We start from the raw sequence: 21111 nt of genomic DNA, 5'->3' as shown, positions 1-21111 counted from the left end.
AAAAACACGTTAATTTCAAAAGTATAAATCAAAGAGAAGATATTATAAGACAGAACAATTTATTGTCATCAAACAGTTCAATAAATGTTTCACAGTTTCCATGTTATTTTTACTCCCTCGGCTTCTTACAGGATAATATGAAACTTCCAAATGAAACAGATGCTGAACGTTACGTAACAGATTATCGTCGTTACCTCAGACATTTGCATGGATGGTAAGATTGAAAAATGATGATGAATCAATAGGTAAGTCAACTAATAGTCATGTATGCTACTTTCTTTTTTCATGCCAAGCATCAATGACTGCTTTAAAAATGAGTAAAGAAAATGCTAATGTCAAACACATTATTAGAAAATAACACCTGCGTAGAGACACATTTTAGGACAATTAGATACAGACTGACATCTAGAAATAGCTAAATAAGAGAAAATATTTAAAGGTTTTAAATTTTACCTATGCATGAATATATGTTTGTTGAGGCAGTAATAGGATTCATTGGCAGATGCCATTAATCCAAATCAATAAATAAAAATTAAGTTATGAAGTGAATTTGGCCAACAAACAAACAAAATATAAAAAGGTAAATAAATAAGTAAACAAATTAGACATACAGAAATAAATAACATTTGCAATAAAAATACAGTATAAAACATAACAGTTGCAGTTTTATTTTTCGTGCACTCTTAATATACATTTGAAATAATTGGTTTTAAAATGAGTTTGTGTTGTATTGTTGCGATTTTGATTTTTAGTTTGTACAAATAGTGACAACTGCACCGCCATGATTTTGAGAGATTTTCAGTTCCCCCTCAACCACAAACTACAAGAATGTCTGACTGCAATGAAAACAAATTTACAATGTCAATAATTCTAAGCTCACAAATAGACAGCTACTGGTCAGAGAAAGTGCGCCCCTTCATTTGAGGGGAATAAAATACAAATGTACTTTAAGAAGCCATGAAAATAGAACAGTTAAGCTGGTACATAATAAGACTCCCATTGCATAGCCGAAAAGTACACGTCAGATTTTACACAACTCCATTGTTTTTGGCTGTTTGGAAGGTATGTTCTGTATGTGGCATGGGTTCACCCCTCCAGTTGCTGCAGTATGTAAAACCTGGACTGCCTCCAGCCTTCTGAAACGGGAGTCCTTTCTTATTCCATAGTTAAAAAAATAACCTTCAGGAGTCGTCATAGTTACCGATGACAACAGGGGTCACTCATTCACTCCTTTGGGATCAATTTTGTCCAGGTGTTTGGGTAGCAGTGGTATGTCACACTAAATGTGGGTCATCTGCAGGGCTGACTGTAAACCTTGATGACATGCTAGATGTAACTCCAGTTGGAGATCTTGGTTTTACCATATGGTCTTTACTCTTTGCTGCCTTGTGGCTGCCTGCTCCTAAAAATAAATATAAAAGTAAAATCAGGATAAAATGGACGGTGTGATTTGAAAAATATGGATCTATGCAGAATAAACTGTAGCAAATACTCATTGTGTTGTTAAAGACCCCATGAAAACAAAGTTTTGAGTTTTGTGGCCTTTAGTCCATGTATTTTGAAGCCATTTACGTAGATGATCGCATGCCTATAATTCGTCTTACACAATCAAGCGTTGGCATTTATAAAACAAAATCATTCCCATGTTATGGCATCTTTAGCCTTGCACACTTACCAAAACCATCAGTGTTGGGGGGCTTTCCATGGGGTGATGAAGCAGCAGATCCAGAGCTTAGTTCATTGGTTGGAGTTTCCTGCCATGAACAGTTTTTAAAAGTAACAGAACCAAAAATTGTATTAGTTTGTTGAAAAAAAAGTCACTCTTATGGTTCTTTTTACACCAGCCGCGGTAGAAGCGGCAAAAACGCGCTATTCGTGCGTAGTTTGACGCTTGAACATTTGAGTTTACTCGCTTTATTCTCGTGTGAAAGCCGCGCGTGAATTTCTAGTCGTTCGAGATATTCACGTGGAAATTCGCGTCAAGGGAGGGGCTTCTGCGACTCCCCTCGCTTCCTGTAATCACGTCACTACTACAGCAAGGTCCTGATTGGTTAATGCGGCGTGGAAATCCGCAGAAGTTTTTTCAACTCGCGTGTTTCACGCGGCAATGCTCATTTCCGCGCCGCAGGATGCCTAAACGCGTTTTTGCATTGACTTAACATGTAAATCACTCGTGCTTGTTGCTGATACTGCGTCTGGTGTAAACCCTGGATTACTTTATCAAGACCCTGACATACCTGATCGAAAAGATACACTGTGACATCATCAAAAAATGACACGTTCCTCCCACGATCACGGTTGTCTTTGTCCACTGGCTCTTTTGGCGATTTCAGCAAGCTACGCAAACCCACTCTCTTGTCCACATCCGTTTCCGTGACAACGATGACGCGCCTGGGAGACTCGTCTTCCTGTTCCTCTTCTTCATCTTCTTCTTCTGGATCACCGCCTGTGGATGCACCCCTCCTTCTTCCCCCTCTGTGCTCTCCTCCTTCCCAGAATCCTCCTTTGGGATTAGGTGAGAGTGGAAGAGAGAGAGCGAGTGGCGGGAGGGATAAAGAGAGACGGGCCAGCTTAGCTAAAGGTAGGTAGGCAGGTGGAGAGATAAATTGTGAGCATCGGGTAACTCGTATATCTCTTAAAATATTCACATCATAATGAATTATTTGTTTTTGTTTTGTATTATACTACCTTTCATTGCTTGGTTTGCAGCTGGGAGAGAGGGAGTAACCTCGGGCTGTTCAAGCACAGTCAGTTCTTCTGTCTGTGTTTCAGCGGGTTCACTCACAGACACTGAAGGAGAGGAGGGAGGGGTCTCCTCTTTGCTGGAATAAATACAGAAATAAATCAGTTATACTAAGAGGAAGTAGTAAGAAATGCAACCAGGGCCTGCGGTTATATTAAATGTCATAATAAAACTATGCAGCTCAAATAACATTTAACACAGTTTATATTGATCACCACATCTCCTTCTGTCATAAATATGATTTCTAGTCTAGACAGTGAAGACAGAATTAATTCAATTTTCATTTCAAGTACAATTCTTCCTACCCCTATGATCATTTGTGGGGTGATGGAGCCACATTTAAAAAATTCAATTTTATTGACTCATAAAAGACATTTTGGTAAAGTTCATATAGAAACTGTTTGTTGTTTACCATAACTATAAATGTGCTGTAAGTTCCAATTATTACACATTTTTGCTATTACAGGCCACATATTATGCTATTAGGCCATTAATGCTATTATATACTGTTTTAACTTATTTTAAAATATTTTATTAGTATTCAGAACCATACCTCTCTTTGTCCTCTGTGTCTCTGCTTACAGCACTTTCTTCAGGAGATGAAGTGGTGGAAGCTCCCCAAGGGTGTATAATTACACTGTCACTTACTGTAGACCCCCATAGTACGTTGGTTTTAACATTTTCACTAAGAGAATACTGAAGCCTCTCCTCACAAACCTAAACAAATGTTTGGATAAAAATGCAGATAGCTTTAGAAATATGATGCTACAATAGAATTTCCCCATAAACAGCCGGAGTTTTAACTCACCTGCATCATCAGTCCATTTTTTGTCTGCATTTTCGATAGTGACCTCTGTCGTTTGGAGCTATCGGCGGAATGGCATGGTGAGAGGGCTGTTGGCATATGTTGGCCTGTTCTCTTATCCAGAGACAGTTGATTTTCTGGGAAATTTGGAGAAATGTTTTCATATTGCTCTGAGTTTTCTAAGACAGTTGTGGAACGTTTTGATATCCCGCCAGCTTCCTCTTTTAGCTCCACTTTTGTCTTTCCCTCTGTAACTGCTGAGTCATCTTGGATTTTTGTGCCACCAGCACCACTTGATCTTTGCTCTGGGGTTCTCTTCAATGATTCAAGCAGTTCTAAGTTTCCTAAAAACAGATCCCCAAGGGTATCTTCATCCCCAGAAATACAGCACAGCTGCTCCAGTTTTTCAAAATCCTCCAGCGGTTCCTCATCCAAGTCCTTCCACTCAGAGATCAACAACTCAGGAATGGAGTTCAGTGAGCATTGCGAGAGAGGTGAATGGGCCACTTTCTGGGTCAGGCTATTTCTGTCGTCCATCCGTACATTGTTGGATTCCAGGTGAGTGTGATTTTCTTCCATGAGAGACATGTGCACTTTCTGGCCCAAATTTGCAGTGATCCCTTTGTTGTGAGTGGTGGTACTGTTGGTAAGTTCTTCAAGAGACTCATCCAAACCATTACTATCATCATAACTGTCTGACTGCTCCTCATGTTCTTTTGTAGATGTCTTTTCTTTGGCACACAACTGATTTGTACCAGTCTTGATTTCTATGTGGTGTACTGTATTTGGAAAACTACTTGGGCTTTTGCATTTCTCTACTTCGGCATGTGGAGAAATAGCACATTCTGATAACTCCATTGAAATCAGTGCAGGGGTTGAACACTGAACATTGCTACTGTGAATGGAACATGGCTCTGGATCACTGCTAATGGTGAGACTTGGGCAGGATGGAGAATCTGATCGTTCTTTTTCAAAAAATACCTCATCTTGTGCTTTACTGTTTATGGCAGGACAGTGATTACTTTCAACATCGTGTCTACTATTTTCAGTACTGAGATTATCTGGATACATTGATATGAGGTGAGAACTATCAGCCAAGTTCTTTTCAGTGGTTAAGTTTGACATGTCAACTGTGCAGGATTGATGTTCCTCAAGGTTTGTGGCCGGTTCTCTTCTTGCTTCAGTCTTGGGTGCAAATGTGGCTTCGATTTGGTCCCTTAGTACATTGTTGCTGTGACTATAAAAAGATTCTTCTTGGTATTGTAGAGGTTCCAGCTCATTAGTTTGGGCACACTTTGTAAATGAAGATGTGCAGAGTCTATCTATTTGTCTGTCTAATTCTGTATCATCTTGTTCCACAAATAATACATCTTTGACATAATTTTGTAAGAATGTCTCAGTATTCTGTGTTTCATGAATCACACTATCAACAGGTCGGTGTTCTACAGGCTTCTCCAGCTCTGGGCTTTGCAGATTTTCAACTTCAATCCTTATGTTTCTAGTAAAATGCTCTGTTTCTCCATTTCCCATGTCTGGATTTTCCATGTTTTCTTCCTGTTGAAAGTGTAGCTTTTCTTTATGTGTCTGCTCAGATTGCTCAGTAAGATTTTCCTTTACCCTACCAGAAACAACTATTTTTTGTTTCTCAGATGGTGGATAATTATTATGTCCTATTCGTTCATCATTAAAGCTATCTTCACATATTCTTTGAGCAGAGGGATGAGACTCACTATCTGCTAATTCATCATTGGCTTCAGATTCCCAGAATTCATGGCTCACCTCTAGGTTTTCTTCATTTGCCCACGACTTTTCTCCAAAACTTGGGAAGAGTTCTGATCCAAGCCCTGCTTCAGGTTTTCGAGTTTCTGCTCCAGCCCACTGGTCATTTTCCACAGGCCAAAGGTGTAGCTCTCCCTGCTGAATTCTGCTGCAACTGAACTCTCCATTCACAGTCTCCTCTGTGTCGTAATCTTCATCAAGTGCACTCCACAACTCCTTTTCCTTCAGTTCAAGTCCCATTGAAGCACCTCTGCCAAACTCATCAGAGCAATTCTCTTTTGAGGGTTCCATAAAGCTGACTTGATCCTCCACAGCATTTTCTGTGGTATCCTTGATTGCAAAGCAGAGTTCACCTACAGTTAACTGACTTTCAGGCCTCTCTTTAGTAAGCTCATCCTCATTATCCTCTAAATACGAGAGGTTTCTTAAGCCTAGTTCATTTGCATCCGTGTCTTGGATATCAGTTTTATTTCTCTCTTCTTCTGTGGGTTTAGCAGTTGTCTCAGACCAGACGAAATTGGTTGTATTGCAGTTTGTGCCATCATCGCAATGCTTTGTGTTTATTTCAGTATTGCTGTCGTGTTTTGAATAATCAGACTGTAAGCTATAAAACCTTGATAACCTAGATTTACTTTGATCTGATGTCTGTTTATTGTCAATCTCAGCAGTAGGGAATTCAGGTGATGTATGACCAGTTTCTGTATACCTAGTGGTTTGCAAAAAGGAACTATGTTCTATAGGTTTCTCCTGACAACTTGGCCCAGATGTGTTCTGCTGAGGTTCTGAAACTATAGGAGAAACAAGTCCAGCATTGATAGTATCTGAATCATGAAACATTTCCTCTTTTGAAAATGTGTTAGACATGACCTCATTTTCAACAAGAGAGGAGGTTTGTAAATTTTCAGAGCTGTCACCAAATGGACATCTTTTTATTGTCTCATCCTCTCCATTGGAGAACAACCTGGCAATAAATTCAGCATTGCCTTCACTTAGAGATCCTTCTGAGAAACCTGTTTTAGCAGCACTATGTATGAGACCCTTCTCTACAATAGAACTCTCCAGAACTGTTAGATTATCTGTCCTAATATCAGCTCTGCCAATAATTGTTTCATTCGAAACCCAAAATTCCTGCATGTCGTGTTTAATTTTCACCTCTTTATCAATGTCATGTTCCAGTGGTCCTTCATCCTCAACCTCCATCTTTTCTTCAATTCCCATCAATATTCCTCGCTCTCCCATACGAACACCACCTGGACGGGAAAGGCCAAGCCCATCGATGACTCTCCTTCCTGAACCTTCTCCATTTTCCAGGTCACTATCAGAAAAGTAAGCTGAGTCCCTATGTGGTGTTTCAGTTCCCAGAGCCCTCCATTCACTGCTTCCCCCATCCAAAAAGGAGTCACTAGGTGTGAGGCAGTCTATGGAACCAGAGGTCAAAGGTGACAAGACAGAATCTGTGGGGGTCAAAGTGGAAAATGACTGATCTGAGTTTGGTTCATGCACCATAGCTGATTGGAAAACATAGCTGACTGGAAAATATTCATTCAAAGATTGTGAGGAATCACTTATTACTGTATCTTTCATAAAGACTACGTCTTGCTCATGGCACAATGTCCTTGAATTGGCTCCTTTGTCAGTTGGAGTGGTTTCCTCAATGGTTTTACAGGCTGTTTCCATTTTTGTGATCTGCCTGTTCATAGTGAGGAAGTCCTGACTTGTGTTGTTTTGAACATCTGAAGAGGCTATGTCTAATATATATTTTATCTCTTTTGTAGAGGTTGCTAAATTCCTTAGTTCGGTAAGATCTAGAGAGGTTAATTTATTTGGGCTCTGATTTGGATGTTCAGATGGTCCCTCGCTGTTTGCATCTTCTTCTTTAAAGGTTGCATTTGATGTCATCATCTCTAGGCCAGGTAAAACACTGTTATCTTTTTTCTTTGTTTGCTCTTTCGCCTGAGCCATTGTGCTCTTCAAATCAGTTTCAACCGCACTTTGGATCTGGCCATCATCAGTGATTTGATTTTTGTTATCTTTGACATGTTCGCACTTGTAGAAACCATGATTATTCAAATCATATGACAGACACTGATCCTGAGATTGCCTATTTAGCTCTTCAGTATTTTTAGATTGTAGATCACAGAGCTGGACATCAGACACCAACCCCTCCTCGGAATTGTTTCTTGTTTCACTATGTTGTTCCTCTTTCATAACAGGAGATATCTGATCCAAAAGAAGCTTATTTCTGGACATTATCTCTGAAGGAACAAAGTCATGAACATAATCCAGCTCTGAAAAGTGACTGATTGGTTGTAAAGACTCTGATGATTTTTGGCCTGATTCGAGATTTTGTAACTCAGATGATATTTGAAGAACTGGAATTTCTGGACGAGTGGCAACCTTTATTTCACACCTTTTCGCTCGCTTGGTTACTTGAGCATAAATTGCTTCTTTAGTGTCACTTTGTGATTTTCCTGTTTGCACTCTTTCTGATTCAAACTGTATTGTTTGAGATGATTCTGGGTCAATGCATATTGATTCATACTCAGGAGACAATGGAATAGGTGAAATGCTTTCCTCCTTTTGTTGTTGTCTAGTAATGATTTCAGTTAGAAATGTTTCAGCAGATTGGATTTCCTTTAGGAATTCCTCTCTAGTCATTTCCCCTTTCTTAGGCTCAGTTTCTACACTCTCAGTAGATATTTTGGATAGCAGGGAATGAGACTTCTTCATTCCATTTGAGAAAGCCTCCTCAGCTTCTGCATATGTTGGCAGTTCTGTTGGATGTGCAAAAGGATGATGTGTGGTAGTCTCCTCAGCTTCTGCATATGTTGGGAGATCTGTTGGATGTGCAAAAGGATGAGGTGTGGTTCCAAATCTGGAAACCGGGGTCCCACCTTCACCATCATATGAATCCTCACAATCCGACACAGATGTCTCGATCTCTGTAAGGAACAAATCTCTCTTTTTGGCTCTCCCTTCATATCCAGTCAAAAAATCTTTGTCTGAGCCCCAGGACTGCGTGGATGAGTCAAGTTCAGTGACAAGAGATTGGGATCGCCGCATTCCTTTGAATCCAATGTCTTTGTCTTTTCTTTCACCACTTTCTTTTTCCCATGATGTTTCTCCTACTTTCTGGTCCACTGAGTCATTGGAGATCTCTGTCAGAAACAGGTGTATAGGGGATTTCCTGGCAGCTACCACTCGCTCTCTTTGCATTGCTGCATCTTCCCTCCATATGGTGGGAAGTATGGTAGCAAGGCGGGACTGGGTTCGCTTCATGCCCCTTGAGAAAAGCGCAGCTGTAGCAGGGTCTGGCTCATTGGCCAGGCTTGTGTGCTCAATGGTTGTGCCACTGGTGGGTCTGCCTGGTGACATGAAAGGTGAATCATCACCATCATCATTATCATCATCCTTTAAATACTCTGGGCTAGAAGACGATGTTCTTTCAATTTTTGGAATTGTGGATTGAGAACGGGTCACTTGGGAAAAGGAAGATTGAAGGTTAATAAACTCATCATCTTTAGTGTATGTATCTTTGCCATTTCTTGAACTGTATAAAGACTGAGAACGTGTAATGCCTCTGTCAGGATTTCTTACATCAGTGTAGTCACAGCTTAGTGGGTCTCTTTGTATGTGCATTGCATTATATCTGGAGTATGTTTTTGATGAGTAATTCTGACTCTTTTGGAGTCTGTAGTGAGGAGGGAGAGGTGGCGGGCACGTTTGTGGTGGAGGGAACATCGAGTGACCTCCAGAGGAAGGTGGAATTGAAGGAGACAAAGATGGAGATGGAGGCAATGTCTGGTGAGTGCGATTAAAGCCCAAATGGTCAAAGTTGGCTTTTGACAGTGAACAACTGCTCACTAGTAAAGAATCTGAGGTTTCAACTTTTCCAACTGGGTACGAGGATCCAGAGTAGACATCTAAGCCATACGATCTTGGGTATCCTACGGGAGGAGCAGGAAGGGGACGTGAGTGCAGATGGCTTCCAGAGGAAGTGGACATTGAACGAGGTTTGGGTGGAAGGACAGGTCCTTGAGAACCAAAAGACCCAGAGGACCTTTGGCTTGCTTCTTCATTCACTTCTCCTGAGTTCTCACTAATGTCTATTACAGCATAATCCGTCACTCTGTTACAACTCTCCCTGCTAAACTCAACCAAGCCAGTGTTGGTAACCAAAATCTGTACCTCACTGGATCTTACTGTCTGTGAGGTGCCTCTTGCAAAGCTATCTTGCTGACCAAAAGTTGATCTATCTTTTCCTGTAGTCCCAGTCTGAAGCTCAACCAGCTCCAAGTCTCCAGGGCACATTGAATTTGTTTTCGTTGAACGCCTATTTCCTCTAAGACTAGGTGACCTATCCTGTGGAGTATGCTCTTCCAGGCGAATGTAATATTCACTGGCCAATGATGGGCTGCGAGCACTAATCACAGGGACAACAGTGGGTGTGTCCAAGGTTTGCCTGTGGGCAGAATTGGGTGTTGGTATTGGTTGAGGTGGAGGAAGGGGTTTGTAACCCCTCCTTCCATGGGCCTTTTCCCAGAAGTATTCAAAGTTCAACCCTTTGCTAGTCTCAGTGACTGTAAGGATGTCATCAAGCTCAGAGGTTGGAGTGATCATATTTTCCACAGGGTCTAAAAGAGGAAAAGAGTTTCCATTCCCTCTGTGGCAGCCATCCTCCCTTCCATAATCTCTCTCTCTGAGTAGTTTGTTTGCAGCTGACTGGAAAGCAGGGGGCCGAAGAGCATCCCATCGTCTTTCAAATGATTCCTCAATCTCTCCTCTTCTTCCTTGTCGATTGTCTTCCTCATAATCCTCCTCATCCTCATCTATTATTGTTCTCTTTCGACTTCCTTGTTCTTCAGCAAGGAGTGAGGAGAGAAGGAGAAAAACTTCGTTGACCGTTGGCCGCTGGGATGGAGGTAACCAGCATGACTGCATGACCTCATACCTAAGAAGATATGAAAAATACCTATTTGTGACCCCTTCTGTGAAAACCCAGCTAAAGTACTTTTTAGGTCATTTATGTTTCTTATTTACATAAAATCATTCTATAAAAAGCTCCTCCTATAACCTTAATATATAAACCAAAAAAGGCAATTTCAAAGATTTGATACATTTCTGTCTCAGAAAATCATATTTTATTATCATGTTTTATTACAAAGCTTATATTTAACGCTGCAGCAAAATTAAACCATAAATTGCCTGTCCATCAATCATGTAGCATGTGAAAGCTGAGATATGATTTTATCTTAGTTTATTAAATCCTACTTTACTTTAGTGACCTATTGTAACTATATTATACTAAAATTACTCTAATAAGCTTTAATTTTTCATCTGTGGCTTTTTCAGTCATTGTTTAGTTTCACACTGGCTTTTCAAATCTACATAATTTACTGGTAATGAGAGATCTCAACATGAAAGCTAAAGCTTATAATAAATGCCTAAATGTCATGCCATTTTAAGCAAATTACAAATGCTTATGCACCAAAAAACATTAGAAATACTGACCAGTAGTCTGCATGAGCAAGTTTGAGGCGAGGCTGAGCCAAAGTGATCTGTCGTTCCCTGATGACGAAGGTGAGAACCTCTTCATCACTCAGGTGCCTGTGCGGCTGGGCACCAAATTCAAACAGTTCCCATATCACCACACCCAGAGACCTGCAAGTGCATAAAATTAAAGGTCAAAGCAGATGAGGTTTGGAAAAACCAAGCCCTAGAAGCACCACATAGAACTAGTGATAGCCAGGGGCGTTGCTAGGGTCGGATGGGAACATGACCCCACAAATACACTGAAAAAATATTATTATAATATCAATTGAAATGTGAACATAAAACTGAAAAACTGAGTGTTTTATTGGTGTCCGAGTGTTTTATTGGTCTGTCTGTCCTCTTGGTGGTTGTCTTGTTTCTTTTTTATGTTTTTCTTTTTCCTCAATTCTGCCTGTGTTTTTATCTTGTTGATCAATGCTTACGTTGTGTCTGTTATTTTTTGCATTCCTACTGTATCTCTATTTCAATTTATGTAGCTTTATGTGTAGCTTCTTGTTTTATTTTAATCTTTTGCGTTATTTTTCTCCTTTGCATTTTCGCTGTATTCCATTGCCTGAATGTTTCAACCTGGAAAAATGTTAGCTTGTAAAATTTTAACAGCATTACTCTTAATAACATACGTGCATTTATATGCTATATTTCTAATAGGCCTTCATTATATTGATTAAAGTTATTTCATTTTTACATACATAGAAATTAAAATTGTAAGCTGTGAGAAGTTATCAAGCTTTTAATTTATTAAAGCAACACTAAAGACTTATTGCTCTTTGCTCCCCCTACGGGTTAAAAGCGTAATTGTTCATTAGCACTGTCGTAAATACTGCAGCATAGCTGGCTCTGATTGGATTGTAGGTCTGCCCTAAAGCAAGTTTTTGTAGTTTTCAATCAAACTACAGGACCATGACCCGACGGTTGAAAACTTTTTTAGTGCGGTTTTGGCCGATAGAGTGCTGCAAAGCGAATGTGAAAGTGCCGTTCACCCTGTTTCGAGTGGATGAACCACTGAACTTTTTTGGAAACGTTATTTTAAGGTAAAAAAAACTCTTTGGTGTTGCTTTAAGAACTGGGAAACAAGTTAGTTGTTTTATTATTACCTGATGAAAGACGATTTTCAATGACTGTGTTGTTAACAGTGCCACCTGCAGGGCGGGACAGATATAAACTGTACTGTTTAACAACTCGAAACAACAACGAACTTCACATCTGCGTTAAGCGGAATAAATCACGCGCTTTCAATTCAATTCTCAAAAGATCAAGGGCTTGACCAAACATTAGGAGCTTAAGCCCCCAAAGCCCCCCTCGCAACGCCACTGGTGATAGCCTAAAATGAAAGTCTGAACAACAAATTTGGCACCTCAGAATGTTAAAATGTATTATTATTGGGCATAAAGATACATTCGGACATTCAACTTAGAAGTACATTTGTCCATACCACACATTGCTGGTCTTGGTCTGATCAGTTACAATTAAATTCCCACGAAATTCCTCCAAGAGTTCAGGGGCAATCCAGCGAAGAGGGATCCACAGTTTGTCTGGAGTTAGATAGTAATCCTCCTGTTTGTGTGATACATGGACAACTAAATTAACAATGTTTCAAACCAGTTTTAAAAGAGGCTAACCTGCTCACAACATTATGCAGCTAAATACTGAAAAATGCAAAGTTAATATAATTATAAAATTTAGAAGAGATTTATACATGCATGGTAAACATAAAATCCCTCTACATTAAAAAACTAAAACACTGATTCAGTGTGGACCACACGTAATGTCTATCTCTATGATGTTTCAGTGCACTAAAGTTTTATAACTGCTTAAGTACCTTATATTGATTGTGCGATAAGCCATAGTCTCCGATCCTGACAGTAAGATCTGAGGTGAGAAGGCAGTTCCTCAGGGCCAAATCACTGGAGAAAAATAGAAAAAATGAAAGACTCAAACCACCACTTGTTCATATGATCTCATCCCAAGCCACTGATTTCCATCGAATATCTTTAGCAGCGACATGATACACATGTTTTTGTGTAAACACCAGAGATTTTATGAGCTACAGTACAGTATAGATTGTATTATTATCATTGTGAAATCTCACCTGTGAATGTAATCGTTCTCATGAAGATGCAGGAGGCCCGAGGTGATCTCATATGCCATTCGTTGCAAGGTTAAAAGGTCTCTATTCAAAAGGTCAGGTGTCATCCCATCAGACTTTCTCTGAGCTCTTAAATATCTCTTCAGGTCCCCCTGTAGATTATAACAGGAAAAAGTGCTAAATATTATTTAGATTATGCACTGTATGCTTACAAGGGACTTTTAAAAGGATCTTTTGAAAGAAATGCAATATAATATACATAACTAAATGATCAGTGGTGTATAAAGACCCAACAAATTGTTTTATTAGGTTAAAATGAGCCATTTTTATCATACACCGTGGTTCCCTTTACATGAAAGTCGCAATTTTGTGCCGTCACGTTTCTACAGTAGCCCTTAAAGGTCACGTTCTTTCTGATTCCATTTTTTAAACCCTAATTAGTGTGTAATGTTGCTGTAAGAGCATAAATAATACCTGTAAAATTATAAAGCTCAAAGTTCACTGCCAGGCGATATATTTTCTTTAACAGAATTCGCCTTTTAAAGCCTACAGCGAACGGCCGGTTTGGACTACAGCCCTCTAATTCCTGCTTTAATGGCGTCAGTAGAACAGTCAGTAAACTCCGCCCACAGGAATATGTCAGTCGCCAGCTAAGCTAACGGCAAGCTAAGCTGCTATAGAATCACAACACACTAAACAAGCTACACAATCAGAACTCGATACGTATTTCTGAAGGAGGAACTTCATAGAACAAGGAAGACATCAGCTCGTTTTTAGGACAGTGAAAACAGCGGTATGCAGATAAGTAAATTGTGTGAAATATACTGCTTTTTAACACGTAAAACATGAACACATGTTATATTGGGCACTGTAACACAAGCAAAGCTTCAAAAACACAGAAAGAACGGGACCTTTAATGGAGAAACTGCTCTACAGAGCACGTTTTGTTACTCCGTTGTCTCAAACGATGACATGTTTGTCCTGTGGCGACTATCATAGCTTCACTATGCATTTCGTAAGGGAGGGGTGAGCTGTGGACTCAGCCGTTGATTGCAATTCACAATCTCATTGCTACGTGCTACAACATGATACAAAAGTCCGATTGCACCTTTACATTTAATTTTTACTAAAAGGGCTAAGAACATCCAGTAATACAATTTAAGACTTTATAATTCACAACTATAAATATGTTTTTCTTGAAATAAATAAAAGCAGAATGAATGTCCTTGCAATTCTTCAAAAAATCCTTCTTGCACACATTGCTGCATTAAACAGAATGTGCCAGGTTTTTTTTGTGGGCGATGAACATTCATTCCGCTTGTGTTTGTCGTGATTTCAGTAACTTAATTTCCAGTAACTAGTGATAAGAGACAACTCACTGCCCATGTCAGTAGTTAGTCGGTATGTTTTTAACTGATCTTACAGAATGAGAATGTGATTTAATGTCCTATCGCATAAGGGTTCTCACCAGTTGACAAAACTCCATGACAAGAAGGAAAGGAATGGTTTCACTGCACTGACCCAAACACTGGAGGATGTTTGGATGCTGGAGGCTTCTGTGAGGTAAGAACAACATCAATGAGTATAGTTGTTTTTTCAATGTTGTTAGAAACTCAAAGTATAAGAGAGAGAAGAAAGGCAAATGTAATAAAACTTAAACTTTGGTACATAATTAGCACAGAGGAAAAAGAGGAAAATAACAATGAAAAATGGCAGCCAGCGCAGCCAAGTACAACCTGTATGGTTCTGACTCTGCCAAAAACTTTCGCTGTTCCAAAGGACTGGCAGTGACCCTCAGTTCCTTTACCACAGCCTGATAGGAAGTGCAATCACAAAGCACCTCAGCCAGGATTACCTAACAAAACGAGAAAGAGAGAAATTTGTACACTACTACATCTGTGCATATTCTGATATAAAATAAAAAGAAAGAGAATGTGCAAAGAATGGGACATCCTAGCAGAAAAACTTAAAATCTTTTAATAAATGTGCATGGAGAATATACAAATGGGGATGACCCAATCATGCCAAACAGAGTATTTAGGTCAGTGTAATTTTAGATGGTTTACCTGAATATGATCAATGAAATTTGTGACCCTGTCTATGAAACCCAGGCTAAAGTCTCATAGTTTAATAGCATCAACGTTTGATATCAATCATTGATTTCACTTTCATTTAAATCTTTAACATGTCCTTACTCAGGCCTAGTCCACACGGACACGAATATTTTTATAACCAGAGTTTTTCCTCCAAAAAAATCTCGTCCACACATGCTCGGTTTAAAAGAAATCTCCGTCCTCATGTAAAAGCAAATACACGCTAGACATCAAGAGCATGCCACACCAGCAGGCAGCGATATAACCCAAATCGTAAAGTCACATTGGCCAATCAGAAACCTAACCAAAGTGACGTCGCAAGGCAAAAATCTCAGTCTTACCGTCTACACGACAACAACGCAACCGGCGTTTCTTAAAATCCTCACCCTGGCAGGGGTTTTCAAAAATTTTCGGATTCAGTGCCCTGATACTGCGTTTTTGTGTGGACGAACGGCCAAATCGCGTTAAAAAAGTCACGGTTATTAAAATACCCGTCTCTGTGTGGACTAGGCCTCAGTCATTAGTTATCAAAGTTATATTTTTACAAAGTGTTCTTTAGATTATGTAGGATGATTTTATGTAGAAAACAGTAAATACCAAAAATGACTGGGTTTTCATAGACATGGGTCAGCATAGGAATCATGATACTACATTCTGCAATTTCTCTTGTTTTCTCCCTACTAAAAAATCCAGCTAAGACCAGCATAAGCTAGCTGGTTTACGCTGGTCCTCCCAGCCTGACAAAGCTGGTCATGCTGGTGGGTCAGCTGGTCTTCCAGTCTGACCAGCTAAGTCCAGTTAGACCAGCTTAAAAAGTGACCAAAAAACCACCACACCAGCAAAACCAAGCTGGGAGACCAGCTAAAACCAGCTCACCAGCTTATGCTGGTCTTAGCAGGATTTTCAGTAGGGCTGTGTTAGACATCCAACATAAGAATCTATAAATAAAATGACAAATCTTATGGTTTAAATGTGTCTACCTTCCCAAACCAGCCATTTCCGATCTCCTGCAGGTAGTTAAGGGTGTGCCTTCGGAAACATTGAGAACCATCTGTGGGATAAAATAGAATGTGATTTTAAATGTTTCCTGTGTGTTAGGGTAAGTTAGTGGATTGCTTGTGAAAAGTGGGTAGTTTGTGAGTTTACCCGTGCCGTTGGGTATGGTGGGCCAGGCCTTGTCCCGCAGCGGGAGGGTGTAGACCTCTGGTAATGATGGACATGAAGACACACTGTCCTCAGGAACAGGGCTGGATGCCCCAGAACATTCCTCTCCTTCAACATTATCCAACTCCTGATAGTGAAAGAGAAACTTATATGTTGAAGGGATTCAGCCAAATATGAAGTTATGCTAATAATTACATTACAAATGCAAAGAAGAAGAACTACAATATAAAGAAAACCTACATTGAATCCCACTGCTCCTCTTTTGCAGCAAAGGCAGGTGAGAAGCAACAGAACAAAAGACACCAGCCCAGAGCAGGAGATGAGAATTATCACATAAGGAGGAGGAGAGAGAGAGAGCCGTTCCGGGACAGAGAGACTAAGACAAAAAGAACAAAATATTCAAAACAAGAAAAAGAGATGGCAGGTAGGGTTTCACAAATCCGTCTTGACAATCAAAAGAGAGTGAGAGAGAGAGAGAGAGAGAGAGAGAGAGAGAGAGAGAGCTTGTAAATATTCCTAACAGGGAAAAGTGAAAAGGGCAGCGTTACATAGCACAGGAAATCCAATGAAGAGTTTCATTGCACAAAGGGTAAAAGTACGGCAAGAAGCAGATATTCGGTGAAAAGAGGAAATCAGAATAGATCACTTTAGATTAAGGGAATGGGGTCTAAAAATTTAGGTTTAAGGGAAGCAAAGGAGAGAAACCAGAGATTCATCATACAAGACATTCCTTGTACTCGTCACTATTGAAGAAGGAAAGGAGTTTGGTGTTTTGGGGAAGAGCCTTTTTTTAGGAAAGGGACTTGATCATTGAAACAGATTCTTATATTTGGAGGGTTGCTGGGTCAGAAGGAAAGATGTCATACTTGATTTTGTACCTCAATTTGGTCGTTTGTTTTTGGAGAGCCATCTGTAAAGAAGAAAAGGTGGGGAGGAGGGCAAGGAGGTTAAAAGAACCTATGTGATAAGATGCTAAAAATAAATTTGGTATCATATTACTCTTAAAAATAAAGGTACTTCACAATGTCATAGAACAACCATTTCTGGCTAAATGGTTTCATAAAGAGTTTTTCTGTTTCAAAAAAGATTCTCAGTAGTGAATAAAGGTTCTTTAGACTATAAAATAAATTATATATGCTGTTCTTCTAAGAACCTTTGACTGAATGGTTCTTTGAGGAACCAAAAATGGTTCTTCTATGGCATTGCTGTGAAGAACTGTTTAAAGCAAGGCTTTGAACCGGTTCACGAAAGGAAAACGAAAACCAGAAACTTTTGATGTTTTGCAAGGAACAGAAACGAAACCAGAAACTTTTAAAAAATATTGTTTATTTAAAATAATGGTAACTTGTTAATACCATTATTTTTTAGTTCTTTGACAAGATTTCTTTGCAATATGACTCAGTGAAGTTCACTTCTGGTTGTCGTTGACTCATCGTAGAAATGAGAAGCTTGCCACAAGCAAGTAGCCAACTCAAGCCCAATGCTTATGCTCAATCATAAGAGGTAAATATCTACTCAAGATGTTTGGTTTTTAATACTAATTAGTGGTGTAACGGATCGCAGTTGATCCGTGATCCATACAGATCACGACCCACGGTACGGCTCGCGTGCGATTCGCGGATTAATACGTAAAATAAAATAGGGTGAGTGTTGATAATTTGCACGTGTTCAAACACGTCCTCCGTCTGTGTGTGTGCGCGTGTTTAAGTGCACTCAAAAGTGCATACACGGAGAGACGCGTTTCAAAAAGTAAGCGGACAATCTTTCTGTTCTTGACAGGACACATACAAACAAAAGGATCTCGAAATACCACGGTATTCTTTTTCTAATAAAAACATTTGTTTAAGTTGTTCGTCAATAAACGACATTGCAGAAATCGTCCTTGTTTATTTAAGGAAAATTATGTAGACTAATAGGACATTAAATGTAAGTTTAATATCCTAATGATCAGCCTACTTATTTGTATGTTCCACAGCTGACATGGAACGTTATTAACCGGTTCAGGAACTTTATTTTTTTGTTCTAACCGGTTCAGGAACATCAATTTTAGGGTTGAACTGAAAACCGGAAACATTAAAATACGGTTTCTGTTCGGAACGAACCAATTGGAAAAAAATCTGGTTCAAAGCCCTGGTTTGAAGACCTTTATTTATAAGAGTGTTGTTTATTAATGTTAGCAGACATGCTATTGTTGAAGAATATACCCTAACTACCTCATCCTTACCAAATACAAAAATAATAATACCATATGTGTGATTAAAAGGTATTAAAATTGTATATACTAGCATGTTTGAAAACATAAATAGCACTAGACACGTTAATAGATACATATATTAGGGCTGTCACGATTATGAAATTTGGCTGACGGTTAATTGTCTAATAAATTGCGAGGATTATGACGATTAGTTGCCTGTTTAGGGCTTTGCCGATTATGACGATTAATTGTCTGTTTTATTGCCTTGACATTTAATTCTCATGATTTTTTTGTTTATAAAATAATTTTCACACATGATTCTACTAAGGTTATATTAATAGGCTACTGGACCACATGTGTGTAGTGGCTGCAAAAAAAAGAAAACATTTCCACTGTATTGATTGGCTATGGCTTTGATTTTTTGTGTTACACTGTCAGCTAAGGAGCGCCATCTGATAGTCTCATTTATACAGGCACTGCAGCTCCCCCTTGTGTTTTTTAAAGATATGTGCAATCATTGCGGTGATCTGAAATCATCACGGTGAGGTCAAACAATCGCGATGGAGAGGATTATTTAATCATTGTGACAGCCCTAAATATCTCTGGAGACTAAACTACAGCCTGATCTTGACTAAGGTTGGGGAAAGCTTTTTAATAACAATCACTGAATAGGCTACAATCATCGAAAGGTGCACAAACAATCAAGTAATTGTCTTCATTAGGATTAACAAGCAAAGAAAGAAAGAAAGAAAGAAAGACATTTATTCCTAGTTTTCTTTTCTAAAATATTGTATCTATTAATAACAGCTGCTGTTGTTTGTTCTGATAATGTAAATATTGCTGTTAACGGCATTGGTCTATAATAATTATTATAAATATAAATATTATAAATATTTATTTATTTAATGTATAGTTACAAAAAACATCTTGTTATTGAATTATAATTATAAAATATACATTTAATAAATTATATAACTATATATAATATAAGGTTTTCTCTTATGCATCAAGATTTTGCACTTGAAGCCTAAAGCTAGCCTATAAGCGATTATTTATAACTACATACAGTATAATGAAATAGGATCAGATCACTAAATCAATGTGTTGTTAAAGATAAATGCATAAACTAAAATTTAAAAATATAGGCTAATGTAATTTCCACGTTTCCACGTGACAATAGACCCACATTTTGCAATTATTCCTGTGTACTCTCTTAAATTAACTATGAAATATACAGGTATAGCTGCATGTTGTATGAATACATAAAGGGTATTATTCATATGATAACCTTTTATTGTTCGAGGAACGGTGCCCAGACATTGGTAGACACAGATCTCTTGGCAGTGTTTTTTTTCTCTCTCTCTGACCATATGGTTAGACACATACTGCATACAGAAGCACATAGATAAACAAGAGGGCCTGCAGGCACATTTGTGACAATGTTCCTATTAAAATATCAAGTGAAATCTTTACACCTAACACAGTGCAGATGATCCAGCTCTGGAAACGCTCATACGGGGGTAGAAAAAAATAACGTTATGTAAATATGATTTAGTCCAGGCCTATAGGCAAAACTGCACCGTGGAGAGCTGTTTTGGAGGCCTACAATGGATAATCATACATGCATAACAGAAGAACAATTCTGAGAACAATGCATCATTGAAGGTTGCATGTTGCCGCCACATATGTGCTTGATATAATTTTAAAGACATAGTGACTGCGGCTATTAAAAATGCATAAATGAAGAAATTATTTCGGATTATTTGTAACTGGGAAGATTAACTATAATGACACCATTTGTGAGTCACCCACAGCCAGCGTGACATCTCTCATATTACTCCTAAATTTCCCTTATTCATAGCGTCTTTTCCCCGCCCCCCTCCTCTCCAGCGCATCAACAACATTCATCCATCCATCCGAACGACACTCTCACCTTCGTTCTGCGGGGCTCCCAGCGCTCTCTCTGGGTTAAAGTACGACATCACCCCCACCAGAACAATCACCCAGCGCTGTAGTGACATAGTCGCGGGGTCCACGGCACCACCATCCGAGCGATGCTGTCAACGATTTACGTCGCGCGTCTGGCTCCCCGTTAATAAAGAAACGTCCCGTTGTTGTGCAAGCTTTAATCCGCAATTAAACACGCCGTGAACGCTCTTTTGTGTCAGCCTGCGATCAGCATCAGCACCAGCGCGCTTTTACTATTGCGTCTCCATCACTATCCCATTTTCTCAAAGGGTTCGGGAAATACCAGCAAAGCCATTCTTTTGGTGTTATCCTCTGTTATTTCCTTTCATACGTATTATGTGAATCAGTTGCATGTGCGATGTTTTCTTCCAAGAAGCCCTTCTACGTCAGACACGAGTGAGCGCGCTCGCGCTATCTTGAGCCGTGCGCGCCTCGCGTAGGTAGACGCGCGTCTCCGTTTCCTCAGAAGAATCGAGCGATTACGCGATGCCCTTCGCTTGGGTACCTGCTGGCCAACAAAAGCGTTTGTTTATGAGATCGGAGAGCTGTTGTGCAACGTCAACGCCCCCGTGTCGTGGCCTTGGGTATTATTGCATCAAAATCCCCCTAAATCGGACCACCTCCACGCAGCGGTGACATGATCTGTTTGGGAGGACAGGTGCACAGAGCGTGGTATTGAAAATCTGTATAGCCTACGAGTTAATGACATGCAAATCCCTGTCTGTG

General features: G+C 39.5%; 1 protein-coding gene across 3 annotated transcripts; it reads right to left on the bottom strand.

Annotated features, from left to right (window-relative positions):
* Window positions 1-652: 652 nt before the first annotated feature.
* On the bottom strand, window positions 653-21030 carry lmtk3 (lemur tyrosine kinase 3). 3 transcript variants are annotated; one of them, XM_073872265.1, is made up of 17 exons: window positions 20351-21030; window positions 17102-17133; window positions 16464-16599; window positions 16206-16350; window positions 16040-16110; window positions 14703-14821; window positions 14435-14522; window positions 12970-13118; window positions 12700-12784; window positions 12313-12434; window positions 10839-10988; window positions 3552-10278; window positions 3297-3460; window positions 2689-2822; window positions 2238-2503; window positions 1676-1754; window positions 653-1402 (listed from the first exon to the last, which is right to left on the bottom strand). In XM_073872265.1, the coding sequence occupies exons 2-17, from the start codon at window positions 17131-17133 to the stop codon at window positions 1275-1277; spliced, it is 8595 nt and encodes a 2864-aa protein (XP_073728366.1). In that variant the 5' UTR covers window positions 20351-21030; the 3' UTR covers window positions 653-1274. The 3 variants fall into 3 exon arrangements, with proteins under 3 accessions (XP_073728366.1, XP_073728365.1, XP_073728364.1); XM_073872264.1 differs by having other exon boundaries at window positions 2238-2575; window positions 14435-14519; window positions 20351-21029; XM_073872263.1 differs by having other exon boundaries at window positions 2238-2575; window positions 20351-21028.
* Between the last annotated feature and the right edge of the window lie 81 nt (window positions 21031-21111).

The sequence above is a fragment of the Misgurnus anguillicaudatus genome, chromosome 10 (genome assembly GCF_027580225.2).
Source record: "Misgurnus anguillicaudatus chromosome 10, ASM2758022v2, whole genome shotgun sequence".
Classification (NCBI taxonomy): Eukaryota; Metazoa; Chordata; class Actinopteri; order Cypriniformes; family Cobitidae; genus Misgurnus; species Misgurnus anguillicaudatus.
This window is presented reverse-complemented; position numbering and strand designations above follow the sequence as displayed.